The 22,282-nt window shown below is 42.6% G+C and overlaps 1 protein-coding gene across 1 annotated transcript in view; it reads left to right on the forward strand.

The window, feature by feature from the left end:
• MAN1B1 (mannosidase alpha class 1B member 1) overlaps positions 1 to 13,335 on the forward strand; it is a 74,434-nt gene extending 61,099 nt beyond the window's left edge. The window contains exons 8-13 of the mRNA XM_082262529.1: positions 536 to 724; positions 812 to 1,002; positions 2,269 to 2,389; positions 4,100 to 4,297; positions 5,944 to 6,075; positions 12,800 to 13,335. Coding sequence (XP_082118655.1) covers positions 536 to 724; positions 812 to 1,002; positions 2,269 to 2,389; positions 4,100 to 4,297; positions 5,944 to 6,075; positions 12,800 to 13,000 — 1,032 coding nt within the window. The 3' untranslated portion in view covers positions 13,001 to 13,335. The remainder of the gene's footprint in view (positions 1 to 535; positions 725 to 811; positions 1,003 to 2,268; positions 2,390 to 4,099; positions 4,298 to 5,943; positions 6,076 to 12,799) is intronic.
• Positions 13,336 to 22,282: the final 8,947 nt, after the last annotated feature.

Genomic DNA, 22,282 nt, shown 5'->3' on the forward strand with positions numbered 1-22,282 from the left:
TGTAGCGGATCGCTGGCAGAACACTGCAATCCTGCCCACGACCCCGAAATCATTGCAAATCGCGGGACGCCTGCACGTTGCCGTTGATTTGCAATGGCACCCCAAACGCTGTGCGATGTTGCTGCGATTTCCACTTGCCGAATCGCGGTAACATCGCGCAAACAGAATTGCGGGTCGCATGACGCCCCAAAGAAGCTCTTGTACCTTTTTTGGGCATCATGCGACCCGCGATTTTGTTTGCACGATGATACATCGATCCGGCAGGCGGAAATCGCGGCAACATCGCACAGCGTTTGGGGTGCCATTGCAAATCAACGGCAACGCACAGGCGTCCCGCGATTTGCAACGATTTCCGGATCGCGGGCAGAATCGCGGTGTTCTGCCCGCGATCCGCTACGCTAACATGTGAACGTAGCCTGAAGGGATCCTAAACAGATGCAGATCTCTGCTCCGCATTCCAGAATGAGTTAAATGTCTTTTAAATGTTGACTTGTTCACCCATTTCCATTATAAGCCATCTTCTGTGCAACTTTAGAAAGACATTGGCACTCGCCTGCTGCCAGCTTTCAACACCCCATCCAAGGTGCCTTACTCTGACGTGAACATTGGGAAAGGAACCGCCCATCCACCACGTTGGACCTCGGACAGCACAGTGGCTGAAGTCACCAGTGTCCAGCTGGAGTTTCGGGAGTTGTCACGACTGACAGGAGATGAAACATTTAAGGTACATTTTAATTTAATTTTTTTTTTTAAGCAATCTACTTTTTCGGTGATGGTTTGAAGTGGTATCTAATATGCATTTCATCTCTAGAAAGTGGTGGACCAGGTCACCCAGCATGTTCATACTCTCTCTGGAAAACGGGAAGGCCTGGTACCCATGTTTATTAACACAAACAGCGGGCAGTTCAGCCACCTTGGAGTCTTCACATTGGGAGCCCGAGCTGACAGCTATTATGAGTACTTATTGAAGCAGTGGATCCAGAGTGGGAAGAAGGAGACGACGTAAGCATCCTTTAGAAAAATGGCTAATCCATTTTGTTGTTTTGTCTTGCTATGTTTATTGGGGACAGCATGGTAAATTTTGTTGCCTAAGATGGCAATACAGGTCATCCTTTTTGCCTATTGTCTATTAGGAGATAAACTCTTTAGGCTAACCTTTTAAACCAAGGGCTATTTCACTGTTGGGGGGACTGTTGGTCACTAGAAGTAAAAATAAAAATGTCCCTACATGAAGGGGGTGGGGATATGCTGCTGTATCGTTGGTCAGTTCAGTGAAGAAAAAAAAATGCTCCATGGTCAGTGGGAGGAATGGTGCTGCTCTGCCTACAATGCCTCCTGCACGTGGGGCTTTTGCACTGCAGATGCCAGTTTACAGCGGGCAGGAGACCATAACCAGCCAGTGGGATTTAGTTTGAGAACTTCTCCTGTAGACCTTGTATACCTCCTATACCTAACACCTCACACACAGAAATGTGAATGTAGCCTTAAAGTGTCAGATTAATAAGGAGCCCCAACCATAATTTGGGGGACATGATAGTTCACTGTAGAAAATTAACAAAGGCTGTCTTTGACCGTTCTAAAATATTGGGCACCAACCATGGTCCACGTTAAGCTTACATCTATACTTATCCATGCCAAAATTCTAAAGATTTGGGATCCCTGGATGGCCTATAACAACCACTTAAATTTGGACCGTCCTTTACTCTACTCTCCCATTTGACCGCTCAGCTGGACGTCTTTTGTATTTTGTTGCCTGCATGAGATTCTGCTCCCCCCCCCTCTTTTCCTTCTCTTTGCTCTCTGCTTTACTCTTCTCTTGCACTTTTCACTCCTTTCCTGGGTTCTAGAATGCCCTATTCCTTCTACTGCCCCTATTGGGGCATACCCCCTATATCAGGTAGTGTTACCAACTGAGCTTCTCCCAGTTTCCATTTTAGTTTACTTTGTACAGTTTCCTGTGTCTTACAGTTTGTGATGTCACTTTCAGTAATACCTCTGCTCCAATCCTGTTTGTTGTTTATTTGCCTCTCTATCCTTACCATTGTTGAATTATTTTCTTTATGTGAAAGCCTTTCATCCTTTGTATTAATACTTAAAAACCCAATAAAAGTTTTGTGCAATAAAACTTTGGACATCATGCCATAATGCCCATTTCTTGTCTAGTCATGTAAAATAATAATGCAGGGTATCTCAATCATTATCGTTCGTCTGATTCTGGTAAGTTTTTATAATTCCTTTTCATAGCACAGTCTGGGTGTTTATCTGCAGGTTCTTGGAGGACTATATGCAAGCCATTGAGGGGGTGAAGAAGAATTTGCTCCGGAAGTCGCAGCCAAGCGGATTGACTTTTGTGGGTGAATTGTCTCATGGCCACTTCAGCCCGAAAATGGTATGTTCTTGTGTTTTTAAATCGCTTGTTTGAAGGCTTCTAGAAACTATAGGTATTGTTATACAGGAAGAACTACTACTCTGTTTTGCTCCCTACATCCCATGAGATGTGTTTTTTTTTTTTTATACGATCATATGTTGTGCAATGTAGTGGCTGATAGTAGGGATGCACCGATCCGATATTCGGAACGGATATCGGCGCGGATATGGCCATTATAGCTGGATCGGTAACATTGACCGATCCACTGGCCGATCCGGTTTTTGCTTAGTAAAGGCTCAGCCATCCCTTACTTGGTGCAGTAGTAGTATGGGATTGGAGCCGCTACTTCCTGTATAGTCCCGGCTCACAGGCGGAGTGATATCAGATGCACTCCGCCTGTGAATGGAGGAGCCGTACATATGAAGCAGCGGCTTTGCTCTGTACTGCAGCCGCATGCTGTGTGTGTAGCTCCGGATCGGTTACGGTATCGGCGATTTCACAACGCCAGATATCGGTATCGGGTCCAAAAAAGTCGGATCGGTGCATCCCTAGCTGATAGTACTGATTGCCATCAACCCGAGTACCAGGTTCCTGCTTCTAATTATCACTATTAACACTGTTGTATGTTTGTATTTTCTTCCTGTGTTTGTGTGAATTTTCTTCATATTCTTATGCACCTCCTTTCAGCCAAAAAAGTATGGATGCATTGAAGAAACTTCTTCCCAAAATTTCAGATATATACAGTTGTATGGGATCTTAACCTATTCAGCCCTGGAAGGTTTACCCCCCCCCCACCCCCCCTCATGACCAGGCTATTTTTTTTGTGATACGGCACAGCGTTACTTTAACTGACAATTGCACAGTTGTGCGATGCTGTACCCGAATAAAATTGCTGTCTTTTCTTCCCCAGAAATAGTTTTCTTTTGGTGGTATTTGATCACCTCTGCGACTTTTTTTATTTTTTGCGCTGATAACAAAAAAAAGACCAACAATTAAAAAAAAAAAAAAAATATATATATATATATATATAGTTTAAAAACGAGTGAACTGTTAGTTTCCCTGTAGAGCATGTTCTGTAAATTTCCAGTGACTTAAAGCGCAGTTCCAGCCTCAAATTGAACTTTGCCCCATCCGCTTGCTGTACATTACCTGAGAACAGAATTGGATAATGACAATTTTTTTTTTTGATTCACTTACCTTGTTTTTGAAGAAAATATACTTACCTTCCTTCCACTTCCTCCCTCTGCGGCCGCGGCCCGCGCCATCACTTCCTGCTTGCATTGACTCCTGGGAGCTGAACGTCATCGCTCCCAGAAGTCAATGCATCGGCCCCGCTCGTTGCTTCCTGTGCAGGTGCGTTATTCCCTGCTAAACAGCTTCTGGGCATGCGCAGAAGCTGTACAGGGATAACGCGCCTGCACCGGAAGTGACGAGCAGGGCATTCTGGGACTCCGACGTCACCGAAGAGGACGCTCCTGGCTTCAGCTGCCCACACCTGAGATGGCAGCGCTGGACAAGACAAGTATTGCTTCTAAAAAGGTAAGTGAAACGGGACAGTTCAGAGGCTATCATTGCTTAAATGCACTAGCCCTGACTGTCCCGGGGGTATTTTTATCTAAAAAAATTTTTGAGACCGGAACTCAGCTTTAATGGATGCTGTGTAATTGTCTTTATAAGATTATTTAAACTGTACAACTTCTGTTGTGTAATTCCAATGTTTTCTGCTCACAGGATCATCTAGTGTGTTTCCTTCCTGGTACTTTGGCATTAGGTGCCCACAACGGCATTACTAATGATCACATGGAAACCGCTGTGGCCTTAATGGAGACCTGCTACCAGATGTACAAACAAATGGACACTGGCCTAAGCCCAGAGATCTCTCACTTCTTCCTGCATGGGTCAGCAGGGGGGAAAGACATTGATGTAAAGGTGAGAGCTCAACTGTGATTTCAGCTACTGATTGACTGGTGCTTCCGTTCATTCTAGTACTTTCTGTAAGCCTGTACAGGAACTGGTATGCAGATCAGGAAAGTCAGGATAAAGTTAGATTTTGTGTTATTAGAGCTTGTGAAGCACAACTATAGGAGAATACGATTAATACAGGGGGGGAAGGTCAAAAGTGTTGTTTTTTTTTTTTTTTTTTTTAGGTTATGCATCACACACCTTTAGGAGTACTTTAATCCCCCCTCCCCCCAACTTGATCTTAACCACTTGCCAACTGCAATATGTGTATATATATATATATATATATATATATATATATATATATATATATATATATATATATAGGTATATAATAATAAAGCCGCGCTTATCCTAACATAATATCTATAATCAATAAATATAAGTGAATAAACAATTAATAATGTGCTTGATCAATAATAAATGATTAATATATTCAAAGTGCTCCTAGCGCCATCCAATGTGTAAAAATAAAATATATAATAGCATGAATAGTCCGCGAGGTGCAAACTGCTGTGACAAAGGTGCTAAGTGCAAGAAGATTATATATAAATCCAGGGACGTCAATACATATACACTCTTCGTCCCAGTGTGACGGCTAACTGTACCCCCAAAATATATATAGTGAACAAAGTGACAAGTGCACAACAGCAGTAGGATGATAATATGATGTATAAAACTAACGTTAGATAAATGATCCTGGCTGTGGGATCCAAGGATGATCTTCTCCACCTCCAATCATTATATGGACATGCTCCTTACACAGAGCGAGGAGAAGGAGGTGAGACAATCCTGAACTGAATCCAGTGCTTTTGTGCCTCTGCCTTCAGTTCAGGATTGTCTCACCACCTTCTCCTCGCTCTATGTAAGGAGCATGACCATATAATGATTGGAGGTGGAGAAGATCATCCTTGGATCCCACAGCTAGGATCATTTATCTAAGGCTCATTAATATTCACCTTCTGGTGAGTATAGCTACATTAGGGGAGTGATTCTCACGTGGTGTGGTGGAAGAAGCACTGGTGTGGAATATCTACTTCATTCAACACAGTATTTATCACCACTTTTTTGGAACTGTGATTCATCTACGGTCCTTTGGGTGTATTGACCAGCATCCTGAAGGATGTATATAGTTTAGTGTCACTAATGTGATGGTTTTTGGTGGTTTCAATTTTTGACTACTGTTTCATTACATGTGTATAGTGGCTGCTGGACATTCTTTTAATAGATCTTCAGAGGCGCTGGGTGTGATTTTATAAATTGTTTGTTCATTTTATATTTTCATTTATTGTGAGAATTGGAATGCAGTGTTTAGTTAGATCCTTGCATCATATGGTGTTGGTATATTATGATAGATCCTAGCATTAAATGGTGTTGGTATATTGAGACAGATCAACAGTGAATTTTACTGATAACGTTGTGGTGCAAGGCCCCAGCTAAACCAATGTTTCAGTTTATAGCTAATCCTCAGGCTCTCGCACTACATAGTTATTGGTAAATTTTACTGATCTATTGGATCTGCCGGGCATCTAATTGGGCTGTGCCCAGGTATTTGGAGTGATCCTGCTTTGAATTTCAGTATTCTACAAATGTTGTCCTTTTTATATTTGCAGACGGCAGACAGGCACAACCTGCTAAGACCAGAAACGGTGGAAAGTCTCTTCTATCTCTTTCGGTTTACCGGTGACACCAAATACCAGGACTGGGGCTGGGAAATTCTCCAGAACTTCAACAAGTTCACAAGGGTAATAAAAGCCATGTGTTTTTTTTTTTTTTTTTTTCTCAGTTTATACATAGCATTGTGGGCACACGTGTATTCTATAACGCAGCATTTGGCTGTGTTTTTACTGCTAATGTAAGTATTTTGGAATCTTTATTCCTTTCCATTTCTTATCCACAATCCCGTGCACACTAGAACTCAAAGTGTCAATTGGGGGCAGGGGGGATTGTTGAGCCATTTAGAGTTCTTTTGCTTTGCATAATGTGGAATTGGGAAGCGGGTGAGCACAGGATTGAATACTTTCTTGCTATAGGGCTGCACCTTCATCATCCAAGCAGTTGACTCCTGTGATAGTGAATTGTGAGGCCACCAACCTGGTTAACCACTTCCATACCGGGCCAATTCTGGCACTCCTCTCCTACATGTAACAATCATCATATTTTTGCTAGAATATTACTCGGAACACCCAAACCTTAGACATATTTTTTTTTTCTAGCGGAGACCCTAGGGAATAAAATGGTGGTCATTGCAACTTTTTATGTCACACAGTATTTGCGCAGCAATTTTTCAAACGCATTTTTTTTTTTTTTTTTTGTAGGGAAAAATAAAACGGTTTCATGAATTTAAAAAAAAAAAAAACCATGAAAGTTAGTTATAATAGCATTGATGGCTGGGTACCCACCTAATAATGTTGACCTACATTTTTCAACCATTATTTGTTGTAAAATAGCTTTCATTATTGTACCACTTCCATTGTTATTTGTCTTTGTTATTCTCTACTAAAAATGTATTGAAAGTTAAAATTGTGCACACTCTTGGCATGGCGCCAAACTTCAGTACTTAAAAATCTCCATAGGCGATGCTTTAATCAATTTTTCAGGTTACCTGTTTAGCGTTGCAAAGGAGGTCATGGGCTAGAATTGTTGCTTTCGCTCACTCCCCTGTGTGGTTTGAATGCTGTTTAGATATGTGGGTGCAGCGTACGTGTACGTTCCCTTCTGCGTGATTTTTTTTCACTTTCCCTTTTCAATTTTTTTTTTTTTTTTTTTTTAAATCACTTTTATTCCTATTACAAGGAATGTAAACATCCCTTGTAATAGGAATAGGTCATGACTCGTTCTCTTTACAGAGAGATGTGGGGTCTGGAAGATCCCACATCTCTCTTCTAGGCTGGAAAAAAAAAAAAAAAAACAACAAAAAATAAATAAATAAAACGCAATCTCCGCCTTTCCAGCTGAATACACGCATTTGCAACTGCTGGGGCCGGATGTGACATCATAATGTCGCATCCCAGCCTCAGAAGGTAATTGGCGGTATTCTCTATGGTAAATTTCCTCCACTGGCAGTTTCCTTATTAGCCTCAACAGTTGCACGGGCGAGCTGGTAGAAGCACACGAGGGCGGTGGGGAAGGGAAATGTCCCCTCTTGCCGCCTGTAAAAAATAAAAAAATAAAATGGCTGAACGATTGTTTTTACGGAGCAGGGAATAGCCGGCAGCAAAAAGAAAAGATATCGGAATGATGCCTGCAGCTACAGGTATCATTCAGCTATCCCCACTTAAAGTCCAGGACATCTTATGACGTCCAGCGGGCGGGAAATGGTTAAAATTTGTAGCAGAGGTTTTTTAATCATAAGACTGACCAATCAGGGTTACAGTTCACCTATGGCCAGTAAATTGTGAGCAAATAAATACCCAAGCCTAAAGGAGTTTTAAACGCAGAAGGTTTTTATCTTCATGCATTAAGATAAAAAGCCTTCTGTGTGCAGCAGCTTCCCCAGCACCCTCTCTTTCCAGTGATGTCCACGAGTCCCTCGGCTGTCTGGGACTCTCCCTCCTGATTGGCTTAGACACAGCGGCGGCGCCATTGGCTCCCGCAGCTGTTAATTAAAGTCAGTTTGCCAATCGGGAGAGAGAGGAGCGGGGCCGAACTGCAGCTCTGTGTCTTGATTGGACACATGGATCTGCAGCTCGGCTTGGGTGCCCCCATAGCAAGCTGCTTGCTGTGGGGACACTCGACAGGAGGGAGGGGCCAGGAGCAGCAACCAGGGACACACAAGGAGGAGGATCCGGGCTGCTCTGTGCAAAACCAACTGCACAGGGGAGGTAAGTATAACATGTTTGTTATTTAAAAAAAAAATAAAAGAACAAGACTTTACAATCACTTTAACTGCAGATTTAGCTTCTTGTGGCTGAGGATCGGTGCTCTGGCTGTAGTGCTCCCACACTCCCAACGAACAGATGCATAGTAATATCGACCTGGCAACTCGGTGTAGTCCATAAAATCCAAATCTTTATTGGCTACATACTAAAACACACTGGTAACAAGCAAACGCTTTTCGCCTGTGACATAGCTGTGTGTGATGAGGAAGGCTGTTGCAACCGAAAAGCATTTGCTTGTTACCAGTGTGTTTTAGAATGTAGCCAATAAAGATTTGGATTTTATGGACTACACCGAGTTGCCAGCTTAACTGCTTGCCGACCGCCGCAAGTAGATTTACTGCGGCGGTCAGCCCCTGCCAGGCAGAGTGACGTTAATTAACGTCACTAGCCTGGGAGGGTCTGGGGAGCGAGCGCGCGCCCGCGGAGGCGCGCTCCCGCTCCCGCGCGGTCACGCACCCCCCCGCGCGTGTGACCGGCGGACCCGATGTCCGCCGGCCACTCGGCGATCGTCGGGGGAAGAGGGAGAATGTCAGGCAGCTTGTGTAAACAAGCTGCCTGTCATTCTCATCGCTGTAAAGACACTGATTACTCGGATCTAGTATGTAGATCCGTTGATCAGTGTCCTTACAGCTAGAGCCACAGCCAATCACAGTAAGAATCACGCCCCTAGGGACACACACAGCCCCTCCCTCCCAAATAAAGTTAACCCCTTCACTGCCAGTGTATTTTTACAGTAACAGTGCATATGTATAGCACTGATTACTGTAGAAATGTCACTGGTAACCCCAAAAGTGTCAAAAATGTCAGTCAAGGGTCCGATCTGTCCGCCGCAATGTCGCAGTACCGCAAAAAAAATCGCAGATCGCCGCCATTACGCGTTAAAAAAAAAAACAACAAAAATGACAAAAATCTTTCCCTTTGTTAGTAAACGCGATAACTTTTGCGCAAACCAATCAAAATACGCTTTTTGCGATTTTTTTTTTTTACCAAACATAGGTAGGATAAAACAAATTGGCCAAAAATGTTAAAAAATTTTGATTTTTACATTTTTTTTTTGGGGAATTTCATATAAAAAAATGTAAAAAATATTGCTATTTTTGCAAAATTGTCGCTCTTTTTTTGTTTATAGCGCGTGATCAAAAAATCGCACAGGTGATCAAATACCACCAAAAGAAAGCTCTGTTTGTGGGAAAAAAAGGACGTCAAATTCGTTTAGGTACAGCGTCGCACGACCGCGCAATTGTCCGTTAAAGTCACGCAGTGCCGAATCGCAAAATACCCCCTGGTCTTTTAGCAGGAAAATCCTCCGGGGCTTAAGTGGTTAATGTTACTATAGATTATAAAAATGATAAATAAAGGCAAAACTTTTTTTTTTTTTTTTTAGTTTTGGATACAGTGGAGAGGGATTAGAACCCCTGACAGTTTTAATTACTGTCTGTGTCACCATTATGGAGATTCACCTTTTTGGTTTGTCTTGTTTACCATTATCGCTGAAAGTGAAAGTAAAGAAAATCCCAAGTTTTGGGTTGTCAACAGAGCAGTAAAAGAGGGGAAATCATCTTCCAACGGGGACACTTTCCTTAATTTGCAAGGATTTCCTCTCACTTCCTGTTTGGCTATGGGACAGGAAGTAAAGGGGAAATCTCCCCAATGAGATGGTGAAAAAAACATCTAATGGGTTATAACTAGTGATCCACCGATATCGTTTTTTTTACCGCCGATAGCAATATTTTGGTCATCGGATATCGGTATTGGCTGATATTTTTGGACATATTTAAGAAAAAAAAAAAAAATTTTTTTTTTCAGTCTACAGGTACTGTGTTGGAGGGATCTGGGGGCCCAAACCCCTCTTCTGCACTTAAAAGCATTCAAAACGCCAAGTTTGGCTGTTTTGAATGCTGTAAGTTTTTGAATTCGGCGCTGCCAGTACCCGGAAGTGATGTCATATCATAACATCACTTCCGGGTACTCGGCGGCGCCGACTTCAAAGAAATGGAGACCCGGTCAGATGACGGCGGTGCAGATGGAGAACCGGTCAGACGGCGGCGATGGGAGCCAGAATTATTGTTGGTTGGTAGGGGATCAAATACTTATTTTACTCACTAAACTGCAGCTCAATTTATAATATCTGTAAATTGTTTTCTCTGGATTTTTAGCTGATATTCCGTCTCTTTTTTTAAAAAAAAAAAAAACACCTATGACCTTGTCATCCGAGATGCTATGCGATATTGATGTGCATGGTCTGATCATATTGTTTTTCTTATATATTACTCTATTTTTTTTTTTTTTTTGGTTGTTTCTTTTTTTGTTTTTCTTTGGGATGGTATGTATACTTGCAAAAAAAAACTAATAAAAAGTATTGTCAAAAAAAAAAAAACACCTATAATAACAATTATAGACCCTCCATTTCTTTATAAGTGGGAAAACTTACAAAATTTGCAGGGGATCAACAATTTTCTTTCCCCACTGTATGTATATGTGAGTGTGTGTGTGTGTGTATATGTATATATATATATATATATATATATATTTTGTGTGTGTGTATATGTGTGTGTGTGTATGTATATATATATATATATATATAATATGTGTGTGAAAAGTTCATAAACAGCCAAAAACAAGAATAAGGAAAATGAAGTCCAAGGTAGAATAATAATCCGGTCCACGGATGTAAACCAACATTATCAAGTCCACAAATGTGTTCAGTGTATCAACTCCAAAATGTAACCGTGTGTTATTGCCAATACACTGTAATGTTTGTGTCAAAAAGTTCAGGAACAAAAAGAACTACAACATTGAAACAATTTATCAATGTGATCCGTGAGCCCACCATCTAGGTAAATCAAGCTGTTTACCAGAAATGCCAACCCCAGATTATAAGAGGCCTGGCAAGTGTAACAATGGATTACCCGATCGGAGGGCTTCCGCAGTACTCTACATCCAGCTGAACTTTTTCGCACACACATTACAGTGTATTTTCAATACCACAGATACATTTTGGAGTTGATATCCTCTGAACACCTTTGTGGACCTGATTATTATTTTACCTTGGACTTATCCTAATTTTCCTTATACCGTATATACTCGAGTATAAGCCGAGTTTTTCAGCACATTTTTTTGTGCTGTAAACGCCCCCCTCGGCTTATACTCTAGTCAACAAAAAAAAAAAAAAGTTCCCGGCTGCTCCGACGTGTTTAAGATTTTAAAATGGCGCCGCCCGGCGTATACATGTCACCGCGCATGCGCCCCCCCCGCTCGGGACAGGCCGGAAATAGCCGAACGTATACCAGCTTTCCCGAGCGGCGGCGGCGCGTGCGCAATGACGTGTCGGCGCCATTTTTAAAATGAAGGCGCCTCTGGAACAGGTAAGTGAAACACCCGCACTAGTATGCCCACAACCCCGAATCCTCTTGTACCATGCCTGCCACCCTGCATTCTCCTGTACCATGCCTGCCACCCTGCATTCTCCTGTACCATGCCTGCCACCCTGCATTCTCCTGTACCATGCCTGCCACACTGCATTCTCCTGTACCATGCCTGCCACACTGCATTCTCCTGTACCATGCCTGCCACACTGCATTCTCCTGTACCATGCCTGCCACCCTGCATTCTCCTGTACCATGCCTGCCACCCTGCATTCTCCTGTACCATGCCTGCCACCCTGCATTCTCCTGTACTATGCCTGCCACCCTGCATTCTCCTGTACCATGCCTGCCACCCTGCATTCTCCTGTACCATGCCTGCCACCCTGCATTCTCCTGTACCATGCCAGCCACCCTGCATTCTCCTGTACCATGCCAGCCACCCTGCATTCTCCTGTACCATGCCAGCCACCCTGCATTCTCCTGTACCATGCCTGCCACCCTGCATTCTCCTGTACCATGCCTGCCACACTGCATTCTCCTGTACCATGCCTGCCACACTGCATTCTCCTGTACCATGCCTGCCACCCTGCATTCTCCTGTACCATGCCTGCCACCCTGCATTCTCCTGTACCATGCCTGCCACCCTGCATTCTCCTGTACCATGCCTGCCACCCTGCATTCTCCTGTACCATGCCTGCCACCCTGCATTCTCCTGTACCATGCCTGCCACCCTGCATTCTCTTGTACCATGCCTGCCACCCTGCATTCTCCTGTACCATGCCTGCCACCCTGCATTCTCCTGTACCATGCCAGCCACCCTGCATTCTCCTGTACCATGCCAGCCACCCTGCATTCTCATATAGGCTTATACTCGAGTCAATCATTTTTCTCATCTTTTTCTGGTAAAAGTAGGGGCCTCGGCTTGTACTCGGGTCGGCTTATACTCGAGTATATACGGTACTTGTTTTTGGCTGTTTGAGTTTTTCACACAGCACAACCATTTTTAGACCATTTTCATCTGGCTTTAGTATTCATAGCTTTTGAGTTTAGCTGTGTGATATAATATTGAGGATATTCTCTGAAGCAGCAAGTGCAGTTTATTTGTTTTGGAGATATAGAATATATTAAAAACCTACAAGAAAATATTTTAGATTCCCTTTAACAGAACAAAGGGTTTTCTTCCTGGAGATCTGTTCCTTATATATGATATTCTTCTTTACCAGGTTCCATCCGGTGGCTACACCTCCATCAACAACGTGCAGAATCCCAGCAACCCTGAGCCCCGTGACAAGATGGAGAGTTTTTTCCTAGGGGAGACCCTGAAGTATTTGTTCCTTCTTTTCTCAGATGATGTGGATCTCTTGAACTTGGACAAGTTTGTCTTCAATACAGAGGCTCATCCCCTTCCAATCTGGACATCCTAGCACGAGATCAGTGGCATGTCTCTGACTGAGCAAGTGCTCCCCCTGGTGGTCAGAGAGTGGGATGTTTTCCATCTGCTAAAGCTGCTGTAGATAAAAGGCCGTTCTTCTTGAAGCTGTGCAATGAGCCGATAATTTTATTTGGAATATGGATAGGTGTAGCCGACAAGAGGCAGATTTTTTTCAGTCTGTCTCATCAAGCGCTCGGTTCTTGGTGGTTCTAATGAATTTTCCAGTGTCTGGATGTATGACATGACCATTGGGGAGGGCTCTGTGAAAGTCGTATAAGTTTACTTTTTTAATGTGATTTATATCTCAGGAAAGGGAAGCACATGTCTCCAATTAGAAGAAAATGACCTGCTACCCCAAACTGGACATTTATGGTCCTACACGCCGTCCCTTTGTTTTATATGGGAACACTGTGAGCAAACCCTTACAAAGCTGTCAATATATCTTGCTTGTTTAAAGGGTTAGCCTGCTTCTAACTAATGTTTAGGTTGGAGGTTGTTTGGATGACCCGTCCTCGGAATTTTTTGATTTTAAGTTGTAAGATGTTGCCACCTTTGCTCGCTGTACCATTGAGGCTTACTCCAGGAGGTAGAAGACGACTCCTTTGAAATGGCTATGGGCTCAGGCAGAGCTGGGAACTTGGAAGTATGATCTCCCTGTTGGAATCGATGAGACATAGAGTTCTGGATGATGATTGAACCCACTGGCACTCACCAAAGCTGGGAACATCAGGTTTTGATGGATCGAGCCATTACATTGTAACAAGAAATATACTCTTAGCTTTCACATTTTCCCTGTGTGCTTTACAGAAGGTTCCAGCTCACCTATTGACCACTGACAAGGCGGTGCTTTATTTTACTTTTTAATTAATGGTTGTTTAATGTGCTTTCCAGACATTCATGGGATGCTACTGCAGGCCCAGTGATTTTTATTATCACACTTTGTTTGGTGCAGATTAAAGCTGATTTCCATGTTGCCTGTCTCTTTAAATAATTTGGGCCAAGCTGGTCCAAATTAACTATTTCCTTCACTAAGTTCTTCACTGTATAAACTGTATGTAGGTTCAGCTACATACAGTACACAGTGCTGGGTTCCGGCTGTGAGACAGAGACGTCCTTCGACTCAGCCAATCAGAGGAAGCTTTGTATTCCAGGAAACGTGGATATCGGCTTTAAGAATTCCCCATTCATTTAATTCTATTTGTTTATCAACAATTGCAAGATCTATTCCATGTACAAAGATATGGATCTGAAAGCGGAAGAGCATGCTATGCAAACATTTAAAATATCTGTACTTCCTGCCAGGGGCAGTGTACAAGTTCTGTGAAACCTTTGTTGATTAGTTATCAAATGGATTTAAGAGGAAGGGGCTTGATAGATCCACAAGAAAAGGACAAATGTCCCTTCAAAGGCATCTACCAATTTTCATGGCGATCTCGCATTTAGATCGAGATCTCTCTGAATGGTGTCCATTTATTTGTGACCATTGTTATATTTCTTTGTATGTTAGGATATTTAGAGGCTTAAAGTAGAAGTACAGCCAAAGCTCGTTTGGCGGTACTTCCCCTATGGATCATAGAAATGCAGCTCGTTCTGCACTCCTATGACCTGTTTTCAGCAGACAGTGGGCTGAAATCCACTGTCTGCTGACGCCACAGATCCGGTCCAGGCTCAGGCAAGATTGTGACAATGGCGTCTGGATCCACCCACATGCCTGAGCCGCTCCCGCCCCCTCTGCAGCCCAGCGCTCCAGTGAGCATGGAGGAGCAGAGAGCCGTATGACTGACAGTTACAGCTGTCTGCTCACGGAGCCCTGGGAACCAAGCGATCCGCGGTGTTCGAACGCTCAGTTCTCAATTTTAGAGGAACCGGGGGACAGATGCAGCATTGGACCCATGCTGCATCTACCTAAGTATGTATGATTATTTAATAAAAAGAACATACTCTTCTTTTAAAGAAAAATAGTCATGACTGGGCTAAGGTTAAGAGCTACTAAAGGCAAAATGTTTTTATTTTTTTTAATTGTGCATAGAGTGGGGAAGGATTAGAACCCGTCAAGTTTTTATTGCTTTCTGTTAGAGCTGCACAATTAATCGTTAAACATTCGATTCCACTTCCCTCACGATCTTAATCTGGCATTTCCACGATTCATACAGTACAGAGCCTTCTCTGCTCACTCACAGCTGTCAAAAAATAAAAAGCACCTCTGGCAAATGTTTATCAACATTGCTCAGCGCTGGGAGATAACTATAAACATGTTTTACAATCTATCATTTGGTTCTTTTGGATCAAAGGGATGAACTTCGGTCTGTAAATGAGGTCAGTTCAACCACTTAATGGAGGTTTAAAGTCATAAGGTTTTTCATCTTAATGCATTCTATGCATTCAGATTCTGTGTGCAGCAGCCCCCCTAATACTTACCTGAGGTCCCTCTCTATCCAGCAATGTCCACGAGTCCCTCAGCCGTCCGGGACTCTTTCCTGATTGGCTGAGACCCATCAGTGGCGCCATTGGCTCCCACTGCTATCAATCACACTCAGCCAATTAGGAGAGAGAGAGAGGGTGGGGCTGAACGGTAGCTCCGTGTCTGAAGATGCATGGAGCTGCAACCCGGCTCGGATGCCCCCATAGCAAGCGATAATGTGAAAGATAATGTTACGCCAAGAATCGTCATTTTCTAAGCAAAAAAATTGTGATTCTCATTTTATCGAGAATCGTGCAGCAAGTCTGTGGACCTTTTTAGGGAGAGTCATCCTCTTTATTTGTCCTGTTTATTGTTCTCACCAAAATTATAAAAATGTTTTGCCTTTTAGCTCTACTTCAACTCCTAAATTATAATTATAGTTATACAGGCTTACTAATGAATAAATAGTAAGCAATAAAAGATTTGTATTTTCTACCTTTTACTAAAGCCTGGTACACGCCACTAGTTTTTTTTTTTTTTTTCGTTTGAACGAAAAATACTGACCAATCCGACGTTAGTGCAGCGGTCTCCCCTGCTGTTCTTTTGGGTTCTGACAGGGGGGGGGGGGCACCTCCCCCCCCCCCCCACACTCCAGTCAGCGCTCTCAGCCAATGTCTGAGAGCACTGATCGGGAGCTGGTTGGCTGCTGGTTTTCCAACATGCTCTTCCGACAGAAGCCAGCCAAATGGCCTGCTTCTATTGGACCAGCTGCCATACACACGGGCCGGATATTGGGCGGTTTTCTATTGAACAGGCCAATGCCGCCCAACATTTGGCCCGTGTGTACTAGGCTTAACTGTATTCACTTAATTCAGAGTTTTTGAGAGTTAGAGGTCTTTGCTGCTTAATGCTCGTTACACATGTTCAGTATTTTTTTTACTTTCGGTTAACCCAGTGGACTAAACGAAAAAAAAAAAAAAAATACTGTAGCTGCTGACTTTTAATATTAGGACACTTACCTGTCCTGGAATCCAGCGATGTCGGCACCGCAGCCGATGTTTCCATCGGCTGTCGGGTGCTGCCGCCGCCATTACCTGTAAGGTAAACCTGGCAGTGAAGCCTTGCGGTACTGTGCATGTGCTAAGCGCGATGCGCTCCATTACTGACCTTTAGGGAGGAGGAGGGGGCCGAACTTCTGACGTACCCCGCCATGGCCAGGTCCAACAGAAGTGGGTACAGGGTACCTGTCAAAATCCGGTACCCGCTCCCCCCGTGGAATTCTCACATTTGAGTGGAACTCCACTTTAAGTCTAGGTAGCTGTGCAAGAGAAAAACACTGTAATTTATTCCTCACGTCTGTAGGCTTCCTCTCAACTGGATGGCCAGTGGTAGGCTGTTCTTTGCCTATGGATTTCATCATGTACTGTAGTCCTGTACTTGTGTGAGGATGTCACAGCCTACCTACATTGCAGGAAAGGAAGAAGTCGTCCGAAGACAGGAGTGCGAAGAATACAATAAGTATTTATTAAGTGTTCTTGATACAGCGTCCTAGATTTAATAAGCACTAGCACAGTGTTTCTCAACTCCTGTCCTCAGGGCACACTAACAGGCCAGGTTTGCAAGATAACTGAAATGCATCACAGGTGATATCATTTGCTGCTCAGCAATTGCAGTATTCTAGTCTGCATCTCCCCAAGGTAATACTTAAAATCTGGGATATATGGGAAAATTCAAAATATTCTGTCCTAAAGCCTAATAGGAAAAGGTTCCATTCAAACAATACTCTGCCTTGTCAAGCAGCAACTATGACCTAATTAAAACTTATTACTAACAAGTTGCTAATAAAAGTTCTCTGACTATTCAGGCTCTGCCAGATCTCATCTCACACGGTACCACTATGCGAAATTCAGACCAAATCATTTGTGATAATGTGATGCCAATCTTGGCTGCCATATTGAGTGATGGCAAGCCCTAATGACTTTAATCTTGGGAGGAAACAGTTCAGGGAACTGGTGAAGATTGCAATTGTTTTATGCTATGTATTACAGAAAGCTGATAAAATATAATATATATACAACTTTATTATATATTTTTAAGTTTTATTTGCAGTTAGAGGAGGGTTATATATTTTGGTGTGTGAAATGTGTATATATGTGTAATATATATAAATATTTTGGGTATTGCCCCTGTTCTTGGGCCAGTAATGGGAAGCCTTTGTGGTACTTGGGGCACTTTTTATGTACTCTTGTTGGGTATATGTTAAAAAAAAATTCCAGTTTTGTCAAAAACAAAAAAAAAAAAAAAAAACACTTTCCACTCCAGGTCAAATTTATACATTTCAGGGATTGTCATTACAGATTTTTGCCTGCTTCTGTTGTGTAGATTCTGAGATGGGCCATGCCTGTACACCTGCTGATATTCGGTGGGGATGGCCTGCCTTGTGTAATCATGTTTGCAGCCATCTCCCTGTATCTCACCAAAGAATAAATCTGTAATGCAGTACACAGCTGGGGATGCCTTTTTCAATTGATGTCTAGTGAAAGCAGTGAGCCAGTTACAGAAACAGTTGTGGAAAACTGTGTGTGTGTATATATATATATGTATGTATGTGTATGTATATATACACACACTATATTACTAAAAGTATTGGGACGCCTGCCTTTGCACATATACATGAACTTTAATGGCATCCCAGTCTTAGTCCATAGGGTTCAATATTGAGTTGGCCCACCCTTTGCAGCTATAACAGCTTCAACTGGGAAGGCTGTCCACAAGGTTTAGGAGAGTGTCTATGGGAATGTTTCACCATTCTTCCAGAAGCGCATTTGTGAGGTTAGGCACTGATGTGGACAATAAGACCTGGCTTGCAGTCTCCACTCTACTTATTCCCAAAGGTGTTCTATTGGGTTGAGGTCAGGACTCTGTGCAGGCCAGTCAAGTTCCTCCACCCCAAACTCACTCATCCATGTCTTTATGGACCTTGCTTTGTGCACTGGTGTGCAGTCATGTTGGAACAGAAAGGGGCCATCCCCAAACTGTTCCCACAGAGTTGGGCGCATGAAATTGTCCAAAATGTTTTGGTATTCTGATGCCTTAAGAGTTCCCTTCACTGGAACTAAGGAGCCAAGCCCAACCCCTGAAAAACAACCCCACACCATAATCCCCCCTCCACCAAATGATTTGGACCAGTGCACAAAGCAAGGTTAATAAAGACATGGATGAGCGAGTTTGGAGGAACTAGACTGTCCTGCACAGAGTCCTGACTTCAACCCGAATGGAAAACCTTTGAGATGAATTAGAGCAGAGACTGTGAGCCAGGCCTTCTCGTGCAACATCAGTGCCTGACCTCACAAATGCACTTCTGGAAGAAAGGTCAAACATTCCCATAGACACACTGCTAAACCTTGCGGACAGCCTTCCCAGAAGAGTTGAAGCTGTTATAGCTGCAAAGGCTGGGCCAACTCAATATTGAACCCTACGGACCAAGACTGGGATGCCATTAAAGTTCATGTGTCCCAATACTTTTTGAATTTGTGTGTGTATGTGTGTGTGTGTATATGTGTATATGTATGTATGTGTGTATATATATATATATATATATATATATATATATATATATATATATACATATACATTTTTAATTTTTTTTTGTATTATGAGAAGATGGCAGACATAATAACTTCTTACCTCCTCAGTGACACACCTAGTTGTGAAATCATCATCAACATCCCTCTGTGTTTTGCTTGTCTGAACAACCTCACCGGAGTCCTATGGGAAGCCCATGCTTCAACTTTTCAGAAATGTTAATTTGCATATGACTTTGGGGTGTCATTTCAGGTTCTTAGTCACACAGAGCTTTGCATTATGGGATGCCTGTGATATCACAACCAGGAAAATCAGTGGTACTGCAAGGGGGGAAGGGGGTTGTGGCTTAGTGTCACTTTGGGGTGGGCTGCCCCATAGTGAAATGTAAGGTACAGTCTGGCACTTTTTTTGTTCTGTACAGGAATACTGTAGTACAAAAATATGTATTTGACAAAACTGGAGTTTTAGGGAGATGTTCATTTTCTAAACTGTGGTGGGAGGTATAACTGTGCCCTTAGGGAACTTTCACATTTTTAAAGCCCTTTTGATTTGTAGTGATATTTGCATTCCACTTCTGTATACTCAATATTTACTAAACCGTTCATTCCTTCATACTGATCAATAATAACTGGAGCAAAGACCATGAAGCCTCATGAAGATGTTCATTTTTTTTCTTTTTTTTTTAAGTGTGCTTTTAAATTTCACACAATTTTTTGCAATGCTGTAGACCACGCCATTGATAGTTGTCAGTCTGTCTTCACAACATCATGGTTATTGAGTGTACAGCTAACACAGAGCAAACCAATACAAAATTGCATTGGCCCATGGGGCCTGAAAAATATAAAAACATTTTCCATAATGATCTTGAGAGTCATAGGGTCATGTTTTTAAGGATTCTGTTACATTGTTTTTGTGCCTAATTTAGGAAGTTACAAAAAGTTCCTAGAGCTCAGAAGCCGGGCAACTTCTATTCCTAGATAGTAGAAAAGGCTTCGAAAAAAATAGTTTTTAGGCCTAAGGGTAACTACCTTTTATGACATAGCCACAATAACCTCCCAAATAAAAGACTGTATGTGCCCATTCACACTACCGCGACTTGTCAGGCGACTGGTCAGCCTGAGAAGTCGCGATCCATGCAGTGCTACAGGACCCGTTCTAATAGGAGCGACCCAAGTCGCTCCGACTTAGAAAATAGTTCCTGTACTACTTCGGGGCGACCTCTGAGCGACTTGCATTGACATTCATTATATGAAGTCCGTGCAAGTTGCGGTGCACGCGACATCACAGGTCGCCCTCGAAGTCGTGCCGCGGTAGTGTGAATCGGCACTGAAACCCTTCTTTGATGTTGAGCTTTCAGCTGTGTAACCTTCCAACCGGTCCTGCAGCTTGAGCTCCATTTTTATGTACAAATTTAATAGGAGCTGTACAACATGGAGGAGACAAAGCCAGGATCTGAGATAGAATACAGAGCTAATGCTCCCACCTCTTCTTTTTTATTTCTGAACAGCTTTGCTCCTGTTAGGAAAAAAGGCAGTTTAAAGTGCCTAAATCTGCGTTTTGCACACGCGTTCAGGCGCCTCAAGCATTTGAGTGTTGGTGGATCACATTGGCCAATATTAATTTATTCTGGCCATTGGAATGAATGAACGCTCAAGTGCTAAACACGGCTAAGCATATTTAGGCTTATTAGGTGTGCCAAGCCTTTTTTCTGCCCAAAAGCTCCTCTCTTGAATGCGCACTGGTGATGGTTTTTATTTTTAGACCTGTAAACTCTCTTCTTCTAATATACCTGTAAATGCCCATGTCATGGCCACATAGGCTAACATAGAGGTGTGTTTACAGGTTGAAAAAAGTCAATGCCTGTAAGAGTTGTGTTTTTGAGCCCTGTGTGCAAGAGGCCTTATGCAGAATGGAGTGCAAGCTGCGACAGCTGTGGGTAAGTTCTACACCCGACCACTGAATATTTGAATAAGCTAAAGTATTTTTGGGAGTTTTTTAAGTCTGCAGGGAGGGTTTTTGTGGACAGCTACTCTTTAAAGCAGGGGTCTCCAAACTTTTCAAACAAAGGTCCGGTTTATTGTCCTTCAGACTTTAGGAGGGCCGGATTTCAGCCAGTGGCGGCAGAAAATGTTCCGGGCCCAGCATTAGTGATAATAAATATGGCCTCAGGGCTGGTGGTCAGTAGGAGGAGGAGTAGTACCCCTATTAGGAGGAATAGTATCCCATCATTGGTATCAGTGGAGGAAATAATGCCCCCTTGGTGTCAGTGGGAGGGATAGTGCATCATACCAGTTGGAGAAATAGTGCCCTTAGGGCCAGATAAAGGCAAGCAAAGGGCCACATCTGGCCCCCGGGCCGCAGTTTGGAGTCCCCTGCTTTAAAGGAAGGTTTACATTCAAACACACCTTAGCACCTTTTTATATCCATTCAGATCAAGCAAGTTTGCAAATACTTTTTTTTTCCTTCTGCTGTTCATAGAGAGCTGTCTGGTGTCCTAAACGGCCCTTACGCTTCAAATTTCCTTCTCTGTCTTCATAAAGTTGTTTGCAGACACATGGCTCTCTGCACTGGAGTTTTTCAAAGTGTTGAATCTCTTTTCATATGCATGCTCCCTGAGCTATCATCCTTGACCTCCAGGGATGAGCAAGCAGCATTATAAAGATGCCAGGGATGCATCCGAGCATGTTAGACTGGAAACTTCTACAACTTGGCACATAGACTAGCACTAGAATGATAGTGACTGTTGGCACTGAATCAGCTGGTGAGGAGAACTGGACTTAAGCTGGACTTTGTTCAGTTATGTTGCCTATAGCTACCAATCAAGTCTTCGCTTTCATTCTCTAACCTGCACTGAAGAATGAGAGCTGATATCTAATTGGTTTGTCTGAGAAAGGCTTTCACTTTTCTTTGCTCCAGTTTTTTGAAAATGCATAACCTATTCCATTACTCAAACTTATTCAAGCTCAAAACTGTGAAACTTTTTTCTTTCTATTGTATTTTTCCTATATGCTGCCTATAATAATATATCCTGTATAATACTGGAATATCCTTGATGATCAAATCATGTAAAATACAATTTGCTGATCTTAATAAAAACATTTAAAGTATCTCCTGTTTTTTTGTTTTTCCTTTTTTTTTTTTTTTTTCCTTTTTTTTTTTTGTTTGTTTGTTTTTTCCTTTTTTTTGTTTGTTTTTTTCCTTTTTTTGTTTGTTTTTCCTTTTTTTTGTTTGTTTTTCCTTTTTTTTGTTTGTTTTTCCTTTTTTTTGTTTGTTTTTCCTTTTTTTTGT

Source organism: Pelophylax lessonae, assembly GCF_965119305.1.
Source record: "Pelophylax lessonae genome assembly, chromosome: 7".
In the NCBI taxonomy this organism is placed as follows: domain Eukaryota; kingdom Metazoa; phylum Chordata; class Amphibia; order Anura; family Ranidae; genus Pelophylax; species Pelophylax lessonae.